The 17745-nt window shown below is 43.7% G+C and overlaps 1 protein-coding gene and 1 long non-coding RNA gene across 5 annotated transcripts in view; one reads left to right on the top strand and one right to left on the bottom strand.

Annotated features, from left to right (window-relative positions):
• LOC141569348 (uncharacterized) overlaps nt 1-17021 on the bottom strand; it is a 151437-nt gene extending 134416 nt beyond the window's left edge. The window contains exon 1 of the long non-coding RNA XR_016022793.1: nt 16059-17021. This is a non-coding gene — a long non-coding RNA (uncharacterized LOC141569348). The remainder of the gene's footprint in view (nt 1-16058) is intronic.
• The window catches only part of CADM3 (cell adhesion molecule 3), a 32556-nt gene that overhangs the window by 398 nt on the left and 14413 nt on the right, over nt 1-17745 (top strand). Inside the window, exon 1 of one of the 4 annotated variants that reach the window (XM_019716856.3) lies at nt 2166-2187. The exons of the other annotated variants lie outside the window; for them this stretch is intronic. Within the exon in view, the coding sequence (XP_019572415.1) occupies nt 2181-2187 (7 nt within the window). The 5' untranslated portion in view covers nt 2166-2180. Of the gene's footprint in view, nt 1-2165; nt 2188-17745 lie in introns of those variants that run through there. 4 annotated transcript variants of the gene reach the window in all.

The following is a 17745-nucleotide window of genomic DNA, read 5'->3' as shown; positions in this document are numbered from 1 at the left end:
TCGATGGGTCGTGGGTGTGCCGGGTATACATGTTCCTTGTACACCGTCGAGTGACTGCGTGTGCACCGTGGTTGGGGTCTGCTATATAGCAGCCCGGGCTCTGGATGTGTTGATGTCCGTGTGTGTCTGGGTGTGCGTGTCTCTGTTGGTGTCTGGTTCTGCGTTCCTGTGTCAGCATCTGTGTGTATGTCTGTGTCAGTGTGTGCTGGGGGCGGAGTGAGACAGGGCGTGTGTCCGGTGTTTGTGTATGTCTGGAGGGTTGGATGGCCAGTGCAATCCCCCAAACTGCTGTATGCAAACATTTCTGCTCCCCCACCCGTGGCGGAGCTCAGAGTGCCCAGGGAAAGGGGCTGGGTGAGGCTGCTGAGGGGGGCGTGGGCAAAGAAGGCGGGGGGGGGGGGGGGGGGGGGGGGAACCTTCTCCTTGGAGCAAAACAACAACACAGGGCGGAGGAGGCCCTGCGATGGCAATATCCCTAGCGGTGGCTGAAGCTGGAAGAAGAAACCCAGACTGGAAAAGGTGGGGGTAGGTTAGGCAAAAGAAAGGATCAAAAAGATATTTGTGAAGGAGGATGCACAGAAAACCCGAAGCTTTCCTAGGCTAAACACTGATTGTCCCAAATTTGGGGAGGAGTAGCATGCCCAGCCCCTTTTCCCCAGTCTGGAACTCAAACCGTTTTTGGCTTGTAATGGTAGAGAGATGAAGGAAGAGAGTGGGGAGAGAAAAGAGGTAGGGCCAGGGGTGAAGGGACTTGGGAAGAGCCCCTCCTGTCCTGGACCAGGCTATGTAGGTCAGCATTGTGTGGGCACCTCAGCTTTCTTAAAGGCTGCTTATGGTTAATAGGGTGGCAGGGGCAGTTTGTAAGGAGACCAGGAAGAGAGTCGGAGCCTTGGGTCCCAGAGGAGGGAGGGCAGGCTGTGATGGGACTAAAGGAATGCATCTTCCAGTCTCCTTCACCCTAGTAAGAGCAAGGGCTGAGGTGGGGGAGGGGGAAGAGGAACTGGGCACTCTGCGGAGCAAAGGGATGTGGGGAGAGTGAGGGGGAGCCTGGCTATGCCAGGCCAGATGCCAATGAAAAACAGAAAGAACCGCAGGGGAGGAGAAAAGGGAGGAGGCTCCTGATGATGGACCCAGTGGCCAGCAGGGATGGGCACAGGGTGGGGCAGGGGTGGAGAGGGGGGGGTTGAAACTGGGGAGGATGATGTAGAGAATTTCATCTGAAGAAAACAGGCGAAGAGCCAGGGTGCTGGAGGAATAATCGTTCCATTTCACCTGACCTCCCCCAGCCCCGTTTCCGTCATGGTTAAGGAGCTTCTGCTGGTATGGGGGACACTGGAGATCCCCTTCCTACAGGGTGGCTGACTCCTTCCACCCTGTACCCATCAGCACTCCCCAAAGGGAAGTGCTGCCTGAGTCACCACAGAGACAGCTGTCCCTCCTCTCCCCTATGTAGAATCGCCCTTCCTCAGAGGCCTGCACTGATGACCCAACTCACCGAGAGGATGCAGAGTCGAGGGAGGGCAGGCTAAGTGCAAGGCAAGGAGAGGCACTGGGTGTTTGTGTCTCAATAACGATCCTCTACTAGGTCTTGACTTTCAATTGCAGCCCCTGGCCTTCCCATTCTGCTAGCTGCATTAAAGACAGACAAGTGTAACTCAAACTGCACCTGTTGGGCAATGGGAACTGATGGTTCCAGGCTGGTACCTAAACAGAAAGAAGTCATCCCAGAAAGCTGTGAGCTCCTCAACTCTAGAATGTAAACACTGGAGAACAGAGTAAATCTATATGCTAGCTAAGTCTTCATCAACTGTAGTATTCTTTCTTGGTCCTTAACTTGGGACCCAGCCCCCACTCAGGATTAAGGTTGAAGAGAAAGGAAGAGAAATGCTCTATCCTCATATTTATAAATATGTCTTAGAGCAGCTGTGTAAGGGAAAGAATAGAAGGCACTAAGTTTTGAATGGAGAATTTCTAGAGGAGACGGTGGGAAGTTGGGGATGGGGAGAAAGGTCTGTTAACTAGGAAGAGTCAAATCAAGCATCGTTTTCTTTGTAGAGCATTATCTGTCCAGACGGTGGGCGTCTGTCTGATGTGCAATGTCTCAGGATGCACAACCACATATGATCTCTCTAAATTAATTCTACATCCTAGTTTCTGGATTTAAGAAGGCCAGCTTTGATATGGGAGGTAGGTGCATAGATTTAATGCTCATTGATGAAGCCATTCTGACCAGGATATTGCGGAAGGGATGTCTACCCCTAAGTCGGTCTGGTGCTTCTGGGCAGGAGCTAGGAAGTTCATAGCTTACTGGTAATGTTTGACCAAAACAGGGAGCGATGTGATGTGAAAATTTAAGGACAAAATACCCTAGTACACTAATTGTTTGAGGGGTCAAGTGTATGTGGTAGAGTGGCTATTTCCATTTAGAATAAGAAAAGCAGATTTCATGTGCTGCTGAGGCATATAGCTCCCGGGAGTACAGTGTATATTTTTTAGGCTTCCTAAGGCTGAACAGGGATTGAGAGCCTGGAGAAGGGCAAGCAATGATATCTGAACCTGGCCATTAGTGCTGTGGCTAGAAGCTCAGGAACAGTTTAGACATTCAGAATTTGCTACCTGCCCCTTCCTTCTCACATTTCTACATTAGTATTGGCAGAAGTTCGCAATTCCAGGTTTGGGGAATACAAACCCTATGAACTTAATGTGTCCTGTGGTTATCTCTCTGGTGAGTATCTCAACATTCAACATTGTGACCAGCCTTTCTTGGATTCTTCCTTCTCAAGTTATTTCCAGCACTCTGAATTGATCTAGTGTAGAAATGGATGGGTGAACAGCCTCACATTACTTTAGACCAGGTTATAGCAATTTAACCTTGTACTGCACTGCCCCCACTTGCATATCTTTTCCCTTCCCAATGACCTTCTGTTCACTGCTATCCACTCTGCAGCCCCCTGGCCAGGTGCCCAGTGTAGAGATCATGCCCAGTGTGCTGGAGAAGTCCAGCAGGTATTCACTCTAGAACTGCCCATGGATCTACTTGGCAGACCTACTCCATCCACTTTCTGTTCCTAGCTGCAGCTATAACTGTTCTGTTCTGTTCTGTTTCTGTTCCTGTTCTCTTCCTAGTTGCAGCTGTAACCATTGGGAAGGAAATGCTCTCCCTTCACACATGTACATTTTCTGGCACAGAGAAGTTGAAACCACTGGAGAGACACTGGTACAGCAGAGTTTAGTTAATTCCATACAGAACCAGTCTGTCTGATGTGGGGCCCAAGCTGTGGAATGTCAACTGCCTATCCAGCAGTTGACAAAGATTCTGTCCTAAGTGCTCTCTAGGGCTAAGCAGCACTGTTGGCTTTAGTAGTTTTCTCTACAGCAGTTGTTTTCTTACTCTTTTTTTTAAAAGATGTGAAAGTTCTTTCTCAGATAAATAAAACAAAATTCCCATACTTCCCCACACTCCCCATAATCCTTAAGGCACAACTTAGGGTTCTGCTACATATCGTTTGAAATCCTGTGCCCTACACTGACAGTAAAATGACTCAGCTCTCTACCTTTAGGCTCCCTCTCTCTCCTTCCTCTTCCAACTGAGGAAGAAAGGAGGTCCAAATCTAATTTCAAGAGTGCCTTGTTGGAGACATTCACTATTCACTTGGCGAATGACTCATAGTTCTTGAGCCATAACATCCTACAGATGGCATCTTTTCGGTCTTCCGGTCACTTTGAAATAGCAGACTGGGTAGTTGTGCCATTGCTCTGTACATCTTTAGATTTTATTTTGGCACTCCTTTCTGTTACTACTTTCTCATAGTCCAAATAATATGTAGAATTGGGTCAAAAGCTGCTTTTCCTTAAGTCACATACTAGGGGAAGAAATCTTCATAGTTATCACCAGAGAAATAAAACACCCAGGGCTGTGACTAGTCACGTTCTTTGTCGTTTCCTATTCCAGGAGAACTGTATACTGGCCCAATTATCCCTTTTATTGTCATTTACTTCTCAGTACTAAGGATATTAATCTGGGTTCCAGATTCTCCAGGAGAGCTGTGGACTGCGCCAGCTCCTTACTAACTACTGAATGAAAAAAACTAGTATATTACAAAGTTTTGGTAATTATATCTTCTCCTTTCATTTTTCATGTTAAAATATAATATTTTCTGTTTAACTATTTCCTGTTGACCCATATACTGGAATATTTTGTTCCTGGATGAGATCCTGTCATAGAGGTCCATCCATAAACTCTGAAATCAGCAGTAGTGATGATTCCCTACAAGATAAGAACCAGCTGATGCTCAGGGGTAAAAACCCAATTCCCTCTCCTGTTATAACAAGGAGATCCATCCCTTCTAGCACTGAGAAGCCATGTTCTCAAGAGTCTTGAACACATGAAGTAGTTGAGATTTTTACAAATAGAGGTTCAGTAAAGCCTCTTAACTTTTATATATTCTTGACTAAAGCAACAAGTATTGAAGACAGAATTATTGGTCCCTTTACCAAAATTTCCCTAAGCCTAAAGAAAGTGACCAAATGTCCCAATTAACACAGAGACCTCTAAGTCCTGAGAACAATACTCTTCTTAAGAAGCATGATTCATTTCTCCTTTCCATGTATGATCAAGACTGGACTATTCAGCAATTTTGGGTGCCTTAGAGCACTCTGACTCTAATACATCTCATACTCTATCTGATGATAATACATTTTGGCTGCCCCATACCCTAGTGTCTCTGAAGAGACACAGGCTCTGTGACACTGTTTACCTTGTTAGATAATTGTAATTTTATTCATAACTGGTTGTAGCAGATTAAAACCCTGTCCACCACCATCAATACTTAGGTAATTATCATAATTACTGAGGCTCATGTTGACAAATACAACATGAATTTGTTGGTGGTGGTCCTCACTTTTTACATACTCTTGGATGTATATATGACAGGTTCAAACACAGTACTTCAGGAAGCCTTTTAGAGCAAGTGATGGGTGTGTAGCATGATCCTAACAGAAATCCTGATTTCTGTACTTTCAGTTTGATTGTTGGAGAGCTGGCTGGCTACCTTATAGCTTCCCCAATTTCTTGTGGGAAAAACTACTTGTGCTTTGAGCTCTCCATGGTGCTAGCCCCTGAAGGTTCTCTGACAGTGACAGGTGCTAGCCCCTGCCACTCTAGGTTCTCCTTGTTGCTCTCCATGGTCCTGCTTTCCCTCCAAGCTTCATAATCTCTACTCTCCCCAGTGCAGTCCCCAGAACAGGGTTGGAACCTCCCTCCCCTACCACAAACACACACACGATCCTGATTATGCTCCCTGACCTGCTCCACCAGGAGAGTCCTCACAACCGCCTAATCAACTGTAAGAAGGGGACAATTAGAACAATTAATTCTGAGGTTGAAAAGAAGTGTTTGAAATGTTCAGGAGACTAGGGCCTAGAGTGACTTCAAATGGCCTCAAAAGAACAGGATGTTTTGTCATATTTGGACTCATATATTAAAAACAGAACTACAAATAGTCGTGTTTTAGATTGAGACAGTATTGCTCACATACAGTAACCACACATACACTATAAATGTGGAATGCAAAATGAGTCCTACTCAGTTTATAAGTTTGAACCTCTTAAAGCCATCCTGAGCCTGATGACCAACTCTAGCTCTCCTGTCATGGAGCTTATTTTGCCTATTCCCTCAATCTTAGAAGTACATGCGAAAACAACACATAGTGATGGGTTATCAGAATAGATACTGAAGGGATTCAGTACATGAGAGGCATAGAGAAAAATATCAAAATCTTGACTCATGTTCCCCATCTTTACAACCATCTGGTACAGAACTAAATGGCTTTATATATAATCACCCCATCCCAGAGTCTAAGTCCTTGGCCAAACCTCAGGAGTTGCATCCCTAACCTGGACTCTGCTACTCATTTGGGGTATCTGCCAATAAGCTGAGGATATCAAGTGTGGCAAGGGGCTGAGAGTGCTCCACCTCTGCCAGTCTTAGACTAGACAGCCTGTTCCTCCCATCACATAAGAACTACACAAGCTTCTCTTCCCCTAAATGCTGATTTCCCTGTGTCAATTTCTGCATAATAGTTCATATAATAGTTAACATTTATGATCGACCTACAGCAGAGTTTAGTTGGGGAAGCAGGTTTCCAGAATGAATTTCCAAGATCCCCCTTCCATTTCATCATTTGAAACAAGGAGAAACTTCATTCTTCAAGGACAGGTAATGGAAGTGATTTATCTCCATGAATGAGCCATCAAGAAGACAGAATTAGGGTTACAGTAACAGCTGGACTATCTGCGATCTATTCATCTCCCTGAGCCCCACCCCATTCTCATGAAGAGAAGACATGTTTCAGAAAGGATTCTAGTGCAGAGATTCTGATATATATATACATATGTATGTTTCCCCCAAAATAAGACCTAGACGGACAATTAATTTTTGCTCCAAAAGACGCATTAGAGCTGATTGTCCATCTAGGTCTTATTTTGGGGAAAACATGGTATAGATAGATAGATAGATAGATAGATAGATAGATAGATAGATAGATAGATAGATAGATATAGATATATAAATACATAGATACATAGAGATAGATAGATATCAGATATAGATAAATAGATATTTGTTTTCAATATGTGTGTGTCATTCTTCTATATGAGCTCTTACCTCTGAGATTATTTACCCTCTTATCTTTCTCCATCATTCTCCTGGAGGCCTCCAGGAGAATGATAAGAAAGCTAAATAATATAAAGAACTAAAATTTTGTCTTCTCTAAGGATCTATTTTTTCTTACCCCAGCTAGACCTATACGTATTGCTTATTGACTGCTAATTATAAGCACCTTTGGCTCATTTACTTCCAGCTCAGAGTCAGGAAGATCAGATACATCACCTTGCCCTAGGGGGAAAAAAGAAAAAGAAATGAAAGCTGATAGCTCAGTCATTCATCTCTAAACTAACCATTATTTAGCTCTCCAGTTCCTTCATATAGTTCCGGATATTGGCAAGGTAGAATGGAGCATTAGTACTCGCAGTACCAGATTTCATTAGGAATATGCAGATCCTTGCTTCATATATTTAGTTTTCTTTTGTGCTCTGGCTCTTTGCTTCCATTCTGATTCTAGAATTCCAGCCAAAGCCTCAGACAAGGTAAAAAGCTATACAGGTGGACTGGTTTATTGAGTTTCTGACTTAAATACTTGATACTTCTTGGAAACTCAGCAAAACTCTAATATATATCAATGGCAAGTAACTTGAGACTTAGCATAGCTTAGGTCAGCCTTTGAAGAACCTGGGGCAAAGTTCTTTCAGTATTATAAAATGAGGGGCCAGTTTTACCATCTGCTCCTAATCATTTGTCCCCCAGAAAATGTAAAAAATGACAGTAGGACAATTGTACTTACTCATTCCTACTACTCCTTACAGATAAAATCTTTTCAAACACATATTATATGTTTCCTCCCCTAATCTCTATCCTGTAATCTCAGACAAATATAAAAAACACCATCACTAAGTCCCTGGGCCATACATATCCTCATTTATCGTCAAATGCTGCTTGATGCCAACTCTCTTCTGGTTTGCAAGCCCTGGAGTCCAATGTCAGTAACAGATGGACTGAGCCTCAGCCCCAGGGAGGAGAGGATTCTGGCCACCTCCTGGGGAGTTTGAGCAGAAGAGAGAGCCTGAATTCTGCTTTGGGGAGAATCTCTGTGTTTAACCATATGGTTTTCTGGAAGTAAGAGGTTTTGATTAATAATGGGCTTGTAAAAAAGGCTCTATATCTGGGTCATACAAAATGCTGTGTATTTATGTCAGAAAAAAATTTAAAAAGACATATGAATAATGGAAATTGTAGTGTGCCATGCGTGTCGAGGGACACATGTTGAAGGAGAGAAAGAGGGTACTAGGCCGGAATATATATGCACTTGGGACACAAAAACAAGTGTATCCCCACATCAAAGAAGAGACACTCAATGAAAGTTTAAAAAGAGAAAAGAAGAGAAAAAGAGATCTTTGGGTTAGAACAGTATTATTCGCCACTCTGGGGACTGTGAGGTCTGTAGACTTTGGAGAATATATCTGTTTCACAGAAGAGTTAAATTCCCAGGAAGGCACAAAGTAAGGCTAATTGAACAATGTGCCCCTCTCTGAAAAGTAAGTTTTACCGTTTCCCCGAAAATAAGATCTAGCCGGACAATCAGCTCTAATGCGTCTTTTGGAGTAAAAATTAATATAAGACCTGGTCTTATTTTACTATAATGTAAGAATGGGTCTTATGTCATATAATATGATTAGTATAATATGATATGATATGATATAATATAATATAATATAATATAATATAATATAATATAATATATAATATAATACCAGGTCTTATATTAATTTTTGCTCCACAAGATTCATTACAGCTGATTGTCTGGCTAGGTCTTATTTTCAGGGAAACACGATACAAATGAGAAAAATGAAGGGAAGAGACTGACTCTCAGACAGGATCGGGGGAAGAAGGGAACCTAGAGTAGTGTGGGCGTGGAGAGTGGGACACATTATTCTTCATGTCATGTTCCTAACCACTGCCCTGAACCTGTCATCCACACCCTGACTCTGATCACCCAGTGAAGGAAAACAGTAAAAACAAGTCAGCAGAATCAGAACCAGCCGAGATAAATGCTCTCTTGCCTGACTTCTAACAAATTAAACTTTTTCACAGCATTGTTATCCCACCACACCAAGTCATCAGCCTGAAAGATTTGAAGTGTGACATAAAGAGCAAAGGAGAAGAGAGAGCCCGTTGAGAGGGGGAATTCATCCATGCATCCACACAAATACTGAGGCTCTGAGGGCAGGAGCAAGGCTTTGGAACCTGGACTGAGATTTCTTAGCCTCAGGGAATCTATCATTTATTTCTCCCTGATGTCTCTGGGCTTTCTTGCCTAGTCCCGGCCCCTAATTTCCCATTGCTAAACATATTTTCCAATGAACTAAACTGAATTCTGCTTTTATTTACTCCACACTGACTCTTATGTTTCATTTCCAAGTACTTCCTGAGATGGGGGTATATTTGCTCAGTTCTATTACATATGTGTGAAAGTAGCAAGATAAATTTGGAGGAAGAGTATAAGTGCCTGCTGTCGGTTCAAGGGACATCTAAGAGCTCAGATAAAGTCTGGCCTCCTGACTCTCTATTGCATTAGAATGCAGATCCCAGACATACCTGTCCTGATTTCTGAGTATGTGAGCACGTTGGGAAGGGAATGAGGAGATGGGGGTAGACACTCCTAAAATGTCTCAGAGCTGTCATCCACTGGAGTGATTTCATGGCTGGCCTTAGGGCTTACCTGAGAAACCACTGATTAGAGTCAGACCCCAGCACAGAACCTGTTCCCCCAGAAGCTCTTATTGAGCCATCCCCTTGGCTCTGTCTCATCTCTCCTACCAGCCTTAGAAGCTTGTCTGGAGCACACAGCTCAGTCCTAGAAGCAAGGAGCTAAGGCTAGGAAGGGGCTCTTTGGGGATAGGTTCCCCTTCCTTTTTGTCTCCCAACTGCAGTTCTTGCTACAACACAGTATTGGCTACACAGGGGCTTGTTTTGGTTGGGGGCCAGCTCAGGGCTCCCTCCCAATGTTAATGCACCAAGAACACTGACTCAATAGCAAATCAAAGCAACAGCTGTCCTCACCTCCTTCTCTGCCACCCACTTCCTAGTCTCTGCTCCTCAGAATCTTAACTAAGTCTCTCATGCCCCCCCCCCCAGCCTACTGCAAGCCCACTTCTACCTCCAGATTTTTTTCTCTCTCTAGCTTAAGAATAGGACATGCTCTTCTGCTTTTTTATCTTTTCTAGTCTCTGTCTCCCACTTCACAATCAGGTTAGCATTCCTCCAGCTCTCCACCATGCAGATGCCAGCATGTGCACATACACGGCTTTGTCCTCATAATCACCATTTCTAACTCCTACAGTCATGGAAGTGGCTTCTGCCCCTCGGCCTCCTCTTCTGTGAGAGCTGGACTCTGCCTGTAAAATCCTGAAGTTTGTGAAGATGCCAGTCTGTGCATCTTCAGGGACTACCTCCTCATCTCACCCCAACTTCTCGAACCTGCTGGGCTTTTAGTAGAGTTACTTTCCTAGATGTCTAGGGTCCTGGGGTTCCTCACTATAATACACAGTGAGATGGGGAGCAGGAAGGGTGCATGTCACTGGAAGTGAAATCACCCTAAATGGCAACTTAACCTCTGAATTAGCTAGTACACAGAGCTGCTATCACATGGCAATGGATACAGGAGACTGGGTTATAACCACAGCTCCCACCAGCTGCCTGTGTGACCTTCCTTAAGTTCCCAAACCTCTTTAAGCCTTAGTTCTTCATCTTTAAAATGAGAGGGTTGCACTAGATGGTACTTAGGATTCTTGTCAACTCTAAAAGTCTATTCTTCTAAGAATCATAGAGGGGAAAATATTTTGGGAAGGAAGAGGTGTAACAAAAAAAAGGAGAGGAATCATTGAACTTTGGTAACGGGTTCAAAAAGGACATCAGTTCTATCCTGTCTGGTAAAATCAAACAGATCTTAAAAATAACCAGCTCTGGCCATTAGGGGTCAGTAAAAAATGACCAGCCATGCAAGTTGATTGCAGGGTTTTAGGAAATGTACAAAATATATTTATTCATATTAAAGTTTCCTACTATTTCTAACGTTTGATTATGGAAAAACATTGGGATGACTGGGTGTTTTTCGTTTTTCTTTTTTTCAGTGAATATAGGTTTAACACCAAGACAAGCTTTTTGTTTCAATCTCCCCCTCATGCCCACCACAGGAACACTAGCCAACTACCCCAAAGGGTCCCTCCTCCTCATTCAGCCTGGAAAAGCTCACCCACACGCCATTCCAAGCCCAGGAAACAAAGCCCTTCATTTTCAACAACTACTTAGTATGCAACCCAAAGGTGTCTCCCAATATGCAACAATAAACCTGTCTGAGCCCACAACAGCCCCTTCCAAAACTAAATCTCTTGGATCATCTGACAATAGTTCTATAAATCCTGGATCTCTTGTCCACGCTTTACCAACATATAGGGCTAATCAGCATGTTAGCAACTTCTTAGAGTGAAGCCTCTGTTCCCCACCCCTAGTTACCACCTATTTTCACTTATATCCTCCAAGTGTCCTGGGAGAATTAAGCAAAGCTGAGTAGTGACTTCAGGCCAAGAGGCCGCTGGGAGCCAGAAGGAAGGTAGATAAATAAGACTCCAGGACGAAAAACTAGACAGCAACAGAAATAACAATGGAGGGAAGGAACAAGGAGGAGCAAGGTCTCAGTAGTTCAGTTGGAAAGAAGGTGGAGGGGCAGCAAACTGGAAGAAGGCCCAGCTCAGAGAGCAGGCGAGCAGCTGAAGCATGACTGAGCTCTGACGTTCTGAAGTGAATGTGAGCTGGAGCATATCTGAGCTGAACAAGGAGATCCTTTAGGAGGGGACAGAGCCCTGTCCCTGAGGAGCAACAGAAAGAGAAGGAATTGCACAGACAATCCCTGAAAAGACAGATAAGCCCAGATGACAAAGTAACTCCCACCTCTGTGGCCTCAGGTTTTGTCTGACAGCACTCTAACACCAGGGATATCAGGGAATTGGGAGCTTAGGGGAGGGCAGACAAAGTTAGAAAGGAATGGAGGGCAGGAAATAAGGAATATTTTGACACACAAGCCCTCAAAGTCTTAGACTAAGAAACTGCACCGTGACCATGCACCATGACCATAGTAGAGGTAGCATAATTCCTGGCAGCCCAACAGAAACTGTAGAAAATTAAGTAGAATCCTTTTTTTGATCAGGGTGTTGTGCTGTAAAATCTCAAGTCAAAGTGACTTTTCATTTCTTGGAGTTAATGCCTAAATCAGGACTCAGATGGGACTGGTGCACTTTCCTCCAAGTGCAGAATCAGACATTCACTATTAAAGAAAAATATGGCTCTGGTCATTAAAAAAAAGCTCCAGGAGCTGAGTTCTAATACTGATTTTGCTATGGCCATTCTCTTCAGTGTGTGATCCAAATACGCACAAGAATTCATGATGTGTCTAAGGTCACAGGAGAATTAGAGTGAGATCACCTGGCCAGGGGGCCCAGCCACGGGTGTGGGTAAACCATTCCAAAAGTGGGTCCCTTCAGTATTCTGGGCCACAGCCCCCAGTGTGTTTTTCCCTTCATCCACCCACCCGTCAAGGTAGTGGTGAGGAATAACAAGTAGGCTGGGATGAAGAGCATTTTTAACTCTGGAGTTAGAGAAATGCTGAATCATCATCATCATCATCATCATCATCATCATCATCACCATCACCATCAACTCCTACTCAGGAAGCTGATGTTCTCTAGTCTGTGAAGTGGGGCTCTGGACCCAAGCACTGGGAAGGAAAACAGCAGCTATGTGGGAGAGTTCTGTCCCCTTGTCCCACCATCCTAAATATGTACCTGTGACCTTGTTCATGGCCCTAAGGACAATGCACCTTAGATTCCAAAACAGACAGAAAGATATAAAAACCAAGCAATCAGAAGTTATACTGGTGCACAAATTTCCCTACTAGCATCACTTAAATTGGAGACATACTATTATTCATTTGAGTCACTCATTTATTTATTGAATAGGTATTTATTGAGTACTTACTATGTGCAAGGTCCTGGACTATGAGTGAAAAACTGAACCACAGGTTGCTAATGTATGCTTTAAAGAGGCACATTAGTAAGTCTCCAATTCCCACCTCTGCTATTCTTAATTTGAGCAATCAATCAAAAGGAAATTAGTGGGTGAAAGGGCTATGTTGTCCTTTAAAATGCTGGGAGTCCTAAAGGTACTAGAATGCATGGGTAAATAAACAAAGAATTAAGAACCCCCAAGGCAACTGAGGGCAAACAGGAAGATAATGTTAATTTTTAGCGAAGGTGCTAGAGTGCTATGAAAACATGAGGGGATTCCACTAGTTTTAACCAGACACATGTAGCTTGGTTAACTAAGAGTCCCACATTATAAGGCTCTTAAGGGTGCACAAAATATCCCCCAAAGGTATAGATGAAGATATATTAAGAAATCCAGGGCTGGCCTGGTGGCTCAGGCTGCTGGAACTCCATGCTCCTAACGCCGAAGGCTGCCAGTTCGATTCCCACATGGGCGAGTGGGCTCTCAACCACAAGGTTGCGGGTTCGATTCCTTGACTCCCACAGGGATGGTGGGCTCCGCCCCCTGCAACTAAGATTGAACAGGCACCTTGAACTGAGCTGCTGCTGAGCTCCCGAATGGTAGGAGTTGGTTGAAGTGCATCCTCTCAACCACAAGGTTGCCAAGTTCGACTCCCGCAAGGGATGGTGGGCTGCGCCCCCTGCAACTGACAATGGCAACTGGACTTGGAGCTGAGCTGCGCCCTCCACAACCAAGATTGAAAGGACAACAACTTGACTTGGAAAATAGTCCTGGAAATACACACTGTTCCCCAAATAAAGTCCTGTTCCCCTTCCCCAATAAAATCTTAAAAAAAAAAAAAAAGAAAAGAAATCCAATTAAAAATATAATTCAATGGGTACAAGTCAAACCACCACCACCACAAGCACCCATCTTCAAAGTGCCACCCTTTTCTTTTTGAGTCACATTCAGGTGAGTGTTGCTCAGGTGAGCCACCCCGGCCGGTGATGCAGAAAGGACCCTTCCCCTCTAGCCCCTGCCCCACTACCACACGCACGAAATACATGTTCTGCAAAGGGAAGCAGTGTAGTGAAGATGTGCAGAAAGGCTGAGCTTCATGGTCAGAGGGATCTAAGTTTAAAGCCTGTCCCATCTCAACACTTATTGAATCCATCATATGGATGAGTTACTTAACTTCCCTGAGTCTTAGTTAACTCATCCTTAACATGTGCATAATAATACCTGTTAAAAGGGTTGTTCTGGAATAATGAATATAGAGCACCTAAATTGTATCTTGACACACAGAAGGTGATCGATAAATATAGATTTCCACCTCTTGTAGACGTCTAGAGCTTCAGCCTCTGGATGGGCGACTCTCTTCTTTGGTCTATTTATTTGTTCTTACCCTGTTTCGTTTGCTAGTTCCTCTGCACTGGCAGATGTTGAGCCTAGTTCTCACAGTAGAAGATGCACAGCATCTGTGTTTCATTTATTAAATATTTATTAGGTACCTTCTATGTGTAATATGCTGTATTAGGGCCAGTATTGGATAAAAAAATTAATCGGATATCAACCCTACCTGCAGGATCTGTATAATTTTGGAGGGAAGCCAAACTTACAGTACAAAATAGATAGTAATGCATAATTTAAGGAAAGCAGATAAACTGTTCTAACTCAGAGAAATGAGAAATTATTTCCACCTGGGACAATCAGGGAAGACTTCTTGAAGAAGCTGGCACAAAAAGTAGGCTTTAAGGATGGGTAAGGCTTAGACACATGAAGATGGGCGAAGGGTATTATCAACGGAGTTATTGTAGGAAAGGTAATATATGCAAGAAAGCAAAGGGGTTATAGAAAGAATTCCAAGTACAGGTATATGTCTAGGATATCAGGTGAGTGAAGTAAAGAAAAGAAAGCTGAAAGGCATGCTGGCATCAGAATCTACAGGATCTAGCAGGCCAGGCTAACAAATCTGGATATGATCTGCAGACAGTGTGAAGTCAGTGAAGGTTTCTGAGCAGGGAAACAATATGACCTATATGACCAGAGCACTCTTCATCTATTTTTCTATATGAGGGGCCTCGCCTCTCTAATGATTCTGTGGTCTCAATGTCTGCATTTCCTTCCAACGACCCTGCCAGAGCAGAATTTTCACTATTTCCACTTCAAAGTTCATGCCAGCATTTCAGAGTACTCTCGTTTTCCTTTCCAATCTGAATCCACTGAGGGAATTTTGCTGACATCATAAATGATTGGCATGATATAAATCCAAAGAAGGCTCTATCCTTTCACAACCCAGGTAATGATTTCTTCTACTTATCCATGTTCCTATTGACAATATTTTAATCACTCATCTTTCCCAGGGGAGTAGCCATTCAGAATTTATTATTACAATTGTACAATTTTATAAAAACAGCAAGAAAACATAAGTACTTCTCAAAATTAGAGAGAGAAATGCCATCCCTGGGGGGGGGGGAGGGGACCCAGCTACCTCTTAAGCTGTTTCTTAAAATACTACAAATACCAGAGTGCGTTCTCTGTAAGCCTGCAGACAATATATCAAGCATATTCCAAATATGCCATTTATTGCAGATTATTTGTTTATTATCAGTCCCCCTCATCTGAATAATTCAGATTGGTTTGAATGACCTACATCATTATTTCACTTATTTATCCTATGCAGGAAAAGAAAATGCCAGCAAAATGCAGGAGGAGGGAAGGGATGAAAGGAATGTAAGCAAGGAGAACTGAATTTAGAATGCAGAAAGGAAGCACAGATGAAAGAAGGAGAGTAAAGACTAAATCCATGCTGTTAGACAGAATACACACTCTGTCTGATTAGGACTAGACATAGCACAGTGCCAATAGCAACTGAATGAATTACCAGACCAATTGAATTGTACTGAGTCCACTATGGTCTAAGTGCTAAAGATACACAGGCTCAAGGTATAGATGAGGAGACCAATAACCAAACATGTAAATGGGCTGAAAAGCTATAAGAAAAAGGAGCTGTTGAGAAAGCTTTGACAGCATCAACACAGAGAGAAAGAGGATCCTTGAGAGGTATGCTATTTGTGTGTCCCTGAACCTTTCTAAACCTCATCTCTAAAACCCAATTATCTGGCTGCCTACTATCTCTCAAGGTTGTTTTGACATTCAGTCAATTCGTGGTTGAAAATACACTCTGCAAACTCAACGTCATATGCTAAGGTATGAGATGGCTATTTCCTCTGTTCATTAGAGCAAAGGCCTATTAGTGTTTACCGTGGGCTGAGCACTGATCCTGGCTTCTCTCTGTCCCTCCACCATCTCAATCTTTAGCACAACCATTTTGGCTTCCTACTGTGTGTTGAAGCAGAGCGCCCACAAATACACAACCTGGAAAATAATATGAAACACTCACCAACTTCAGGTTGCCTCAATCCTTGAGGTCCACAGAAGGCAGCAGGATGAGAGCCTGGTACCCAGGGAGGGTCTCTGCTGGATGGGCGAGCCCTTGTCTTCTCCCTGGTAGAATTTCCTTCTCTTGTCCTGACCTTTGTTGCCTCTCTTCGTCAACACTTTCCTTGTCCTCTTTCTGCCGACTTCTTTCTACCTGGTACATACTTTGTTTTCTCTGCTTTACTGCCCCTCCCATTTTGGCATTAGGGCTTCTGTTTGAGAACAGTAATTTCTGAAATCTCCCAGAACATGTCTGTAAAGAACGGTGGAGGAGGGCGGCACAGAGGGACGTCTCCATGGAGGCCTGTGAACCCCTGAAGCTGTCTCCTAGAGCCCTATCCAAGAAGCAAGGACTCTCTCTTACTCTCCTCCCTTCTCCCCTCTCCTTCCCCCTTTCCCTCTGCCCTCACTCTCCCTCTGCCCTCTCCTCTCTTTCCCTTCTGATTAGGCAATTCTCTCCCTCATCCCCTTTCTTCTCCAGGACCCGAGGCCCAAGTTCCACTTCCCTTTTTAGTCTCGCACCCCCACCACCTCGTATCCCCCACGTCCCTCACCATTGCCTGTGGCCCAGCGCCCCCTTCCCGTTCTTTCCTCTCCCATCCACCCTTCCCCCGCGGGTTCTTCAGAGCAAGCGCGCTGGGACAATTAAAGTTACACCCAGGCTCGTGGCAGGACGGGTAGCAGCTTGGACTTTTCCTCAGCAGCAGATGACCTCACTGAATTTTGTGCATGTGATTGGCTACTTCTGGGCTTATGGCGGGAGACCCTGAAAAGAATCCCTAGGCCTGTTTCTTTGTCCTTCCGCCTCTTTAAGTTGAATTGGGAAAATAGGCCCTTGACACTATATAGTACTTCACAAAAGGCTTTAGAGGCTACCCTCTAGGAAGAGAGGGATTTGTTGTGCCAGAGAAGGGAGCAGAGTCAGTGATACCGTGTTTCCCCGAAAATAAGACCTAGCCAGACAATCAGCTCTAATGCGTTTTTTGGAGCAAAAATATAAGACAGGGCCTTATATTATATTATATTACATAAGACCGGTCTTATAGTAAAATTAGACTGGGTCTTATATTAATTTTTGCTCCAAAAGACGCATTAGAGCTGATTGTCTGGCTAGGTCTTATTTTCGGGGAAACATGGTCTAAAGTGGGCAATTGGACTGAGGGTGGAGGAGGAAAACTTGAGAATTGGAGTTTTCAATAGAAGGTAACAATCTAGGAAGGTGTGGAGGTAACTTCAGCCCTGTTTTGTCTGTCTTCAGTGGTAGGGTCTTACCTGAAATAAATGGAGCTTCGGATTTGGATCAGGCATTTAATTTCCCGTCTTTGTTCTTCTATTTGTATGACCTTGGACAAGTCACTTACTCTGTTTCCACACTGCAAAGTAGTAATGATAATACCAGAGTACCGATTTTACAGGTTTGTTAAAAGGATTAATGTGAAAGTATTTACTAATTATTAAACCTGTCGTTATTTTAGTAGATAATATGGTGTAGCAGAAAGAATCCTGGGTAAAGAATGAAAGGTCTTTGGTTATTTTTCATTTTCTCTGTAGTGACCTTCACTAAGTCACGATTAACCTCTATGGACTTCATTGTCCTCACCGACTTATGATGTGGGAGTACTAAACCACATGACCTCTAGGACCTCTTT

The sequence above is a fragment of the Rhinolophus sinicus genome, chromosome 11 (genome assembly GCF_057876585.1).
Source record: "Rhinolophus sinicus isolate RSI-liver-muscle chromosome 11, RSI-T2T, whole genome shotgun sequence".
NCBI classification, from domain to species: domain Eukaryota; kingdom Metazoa; phylum Chordata; class Mammalia; order Chiroptera; family Rhinolophidae; genus Rhinolophus; species Rhinolophus sinicus.
Note: the sequence above shows the minus strand (reverse complement) of the source record. Positions and strands in the feature narration are given on the sequence as shown.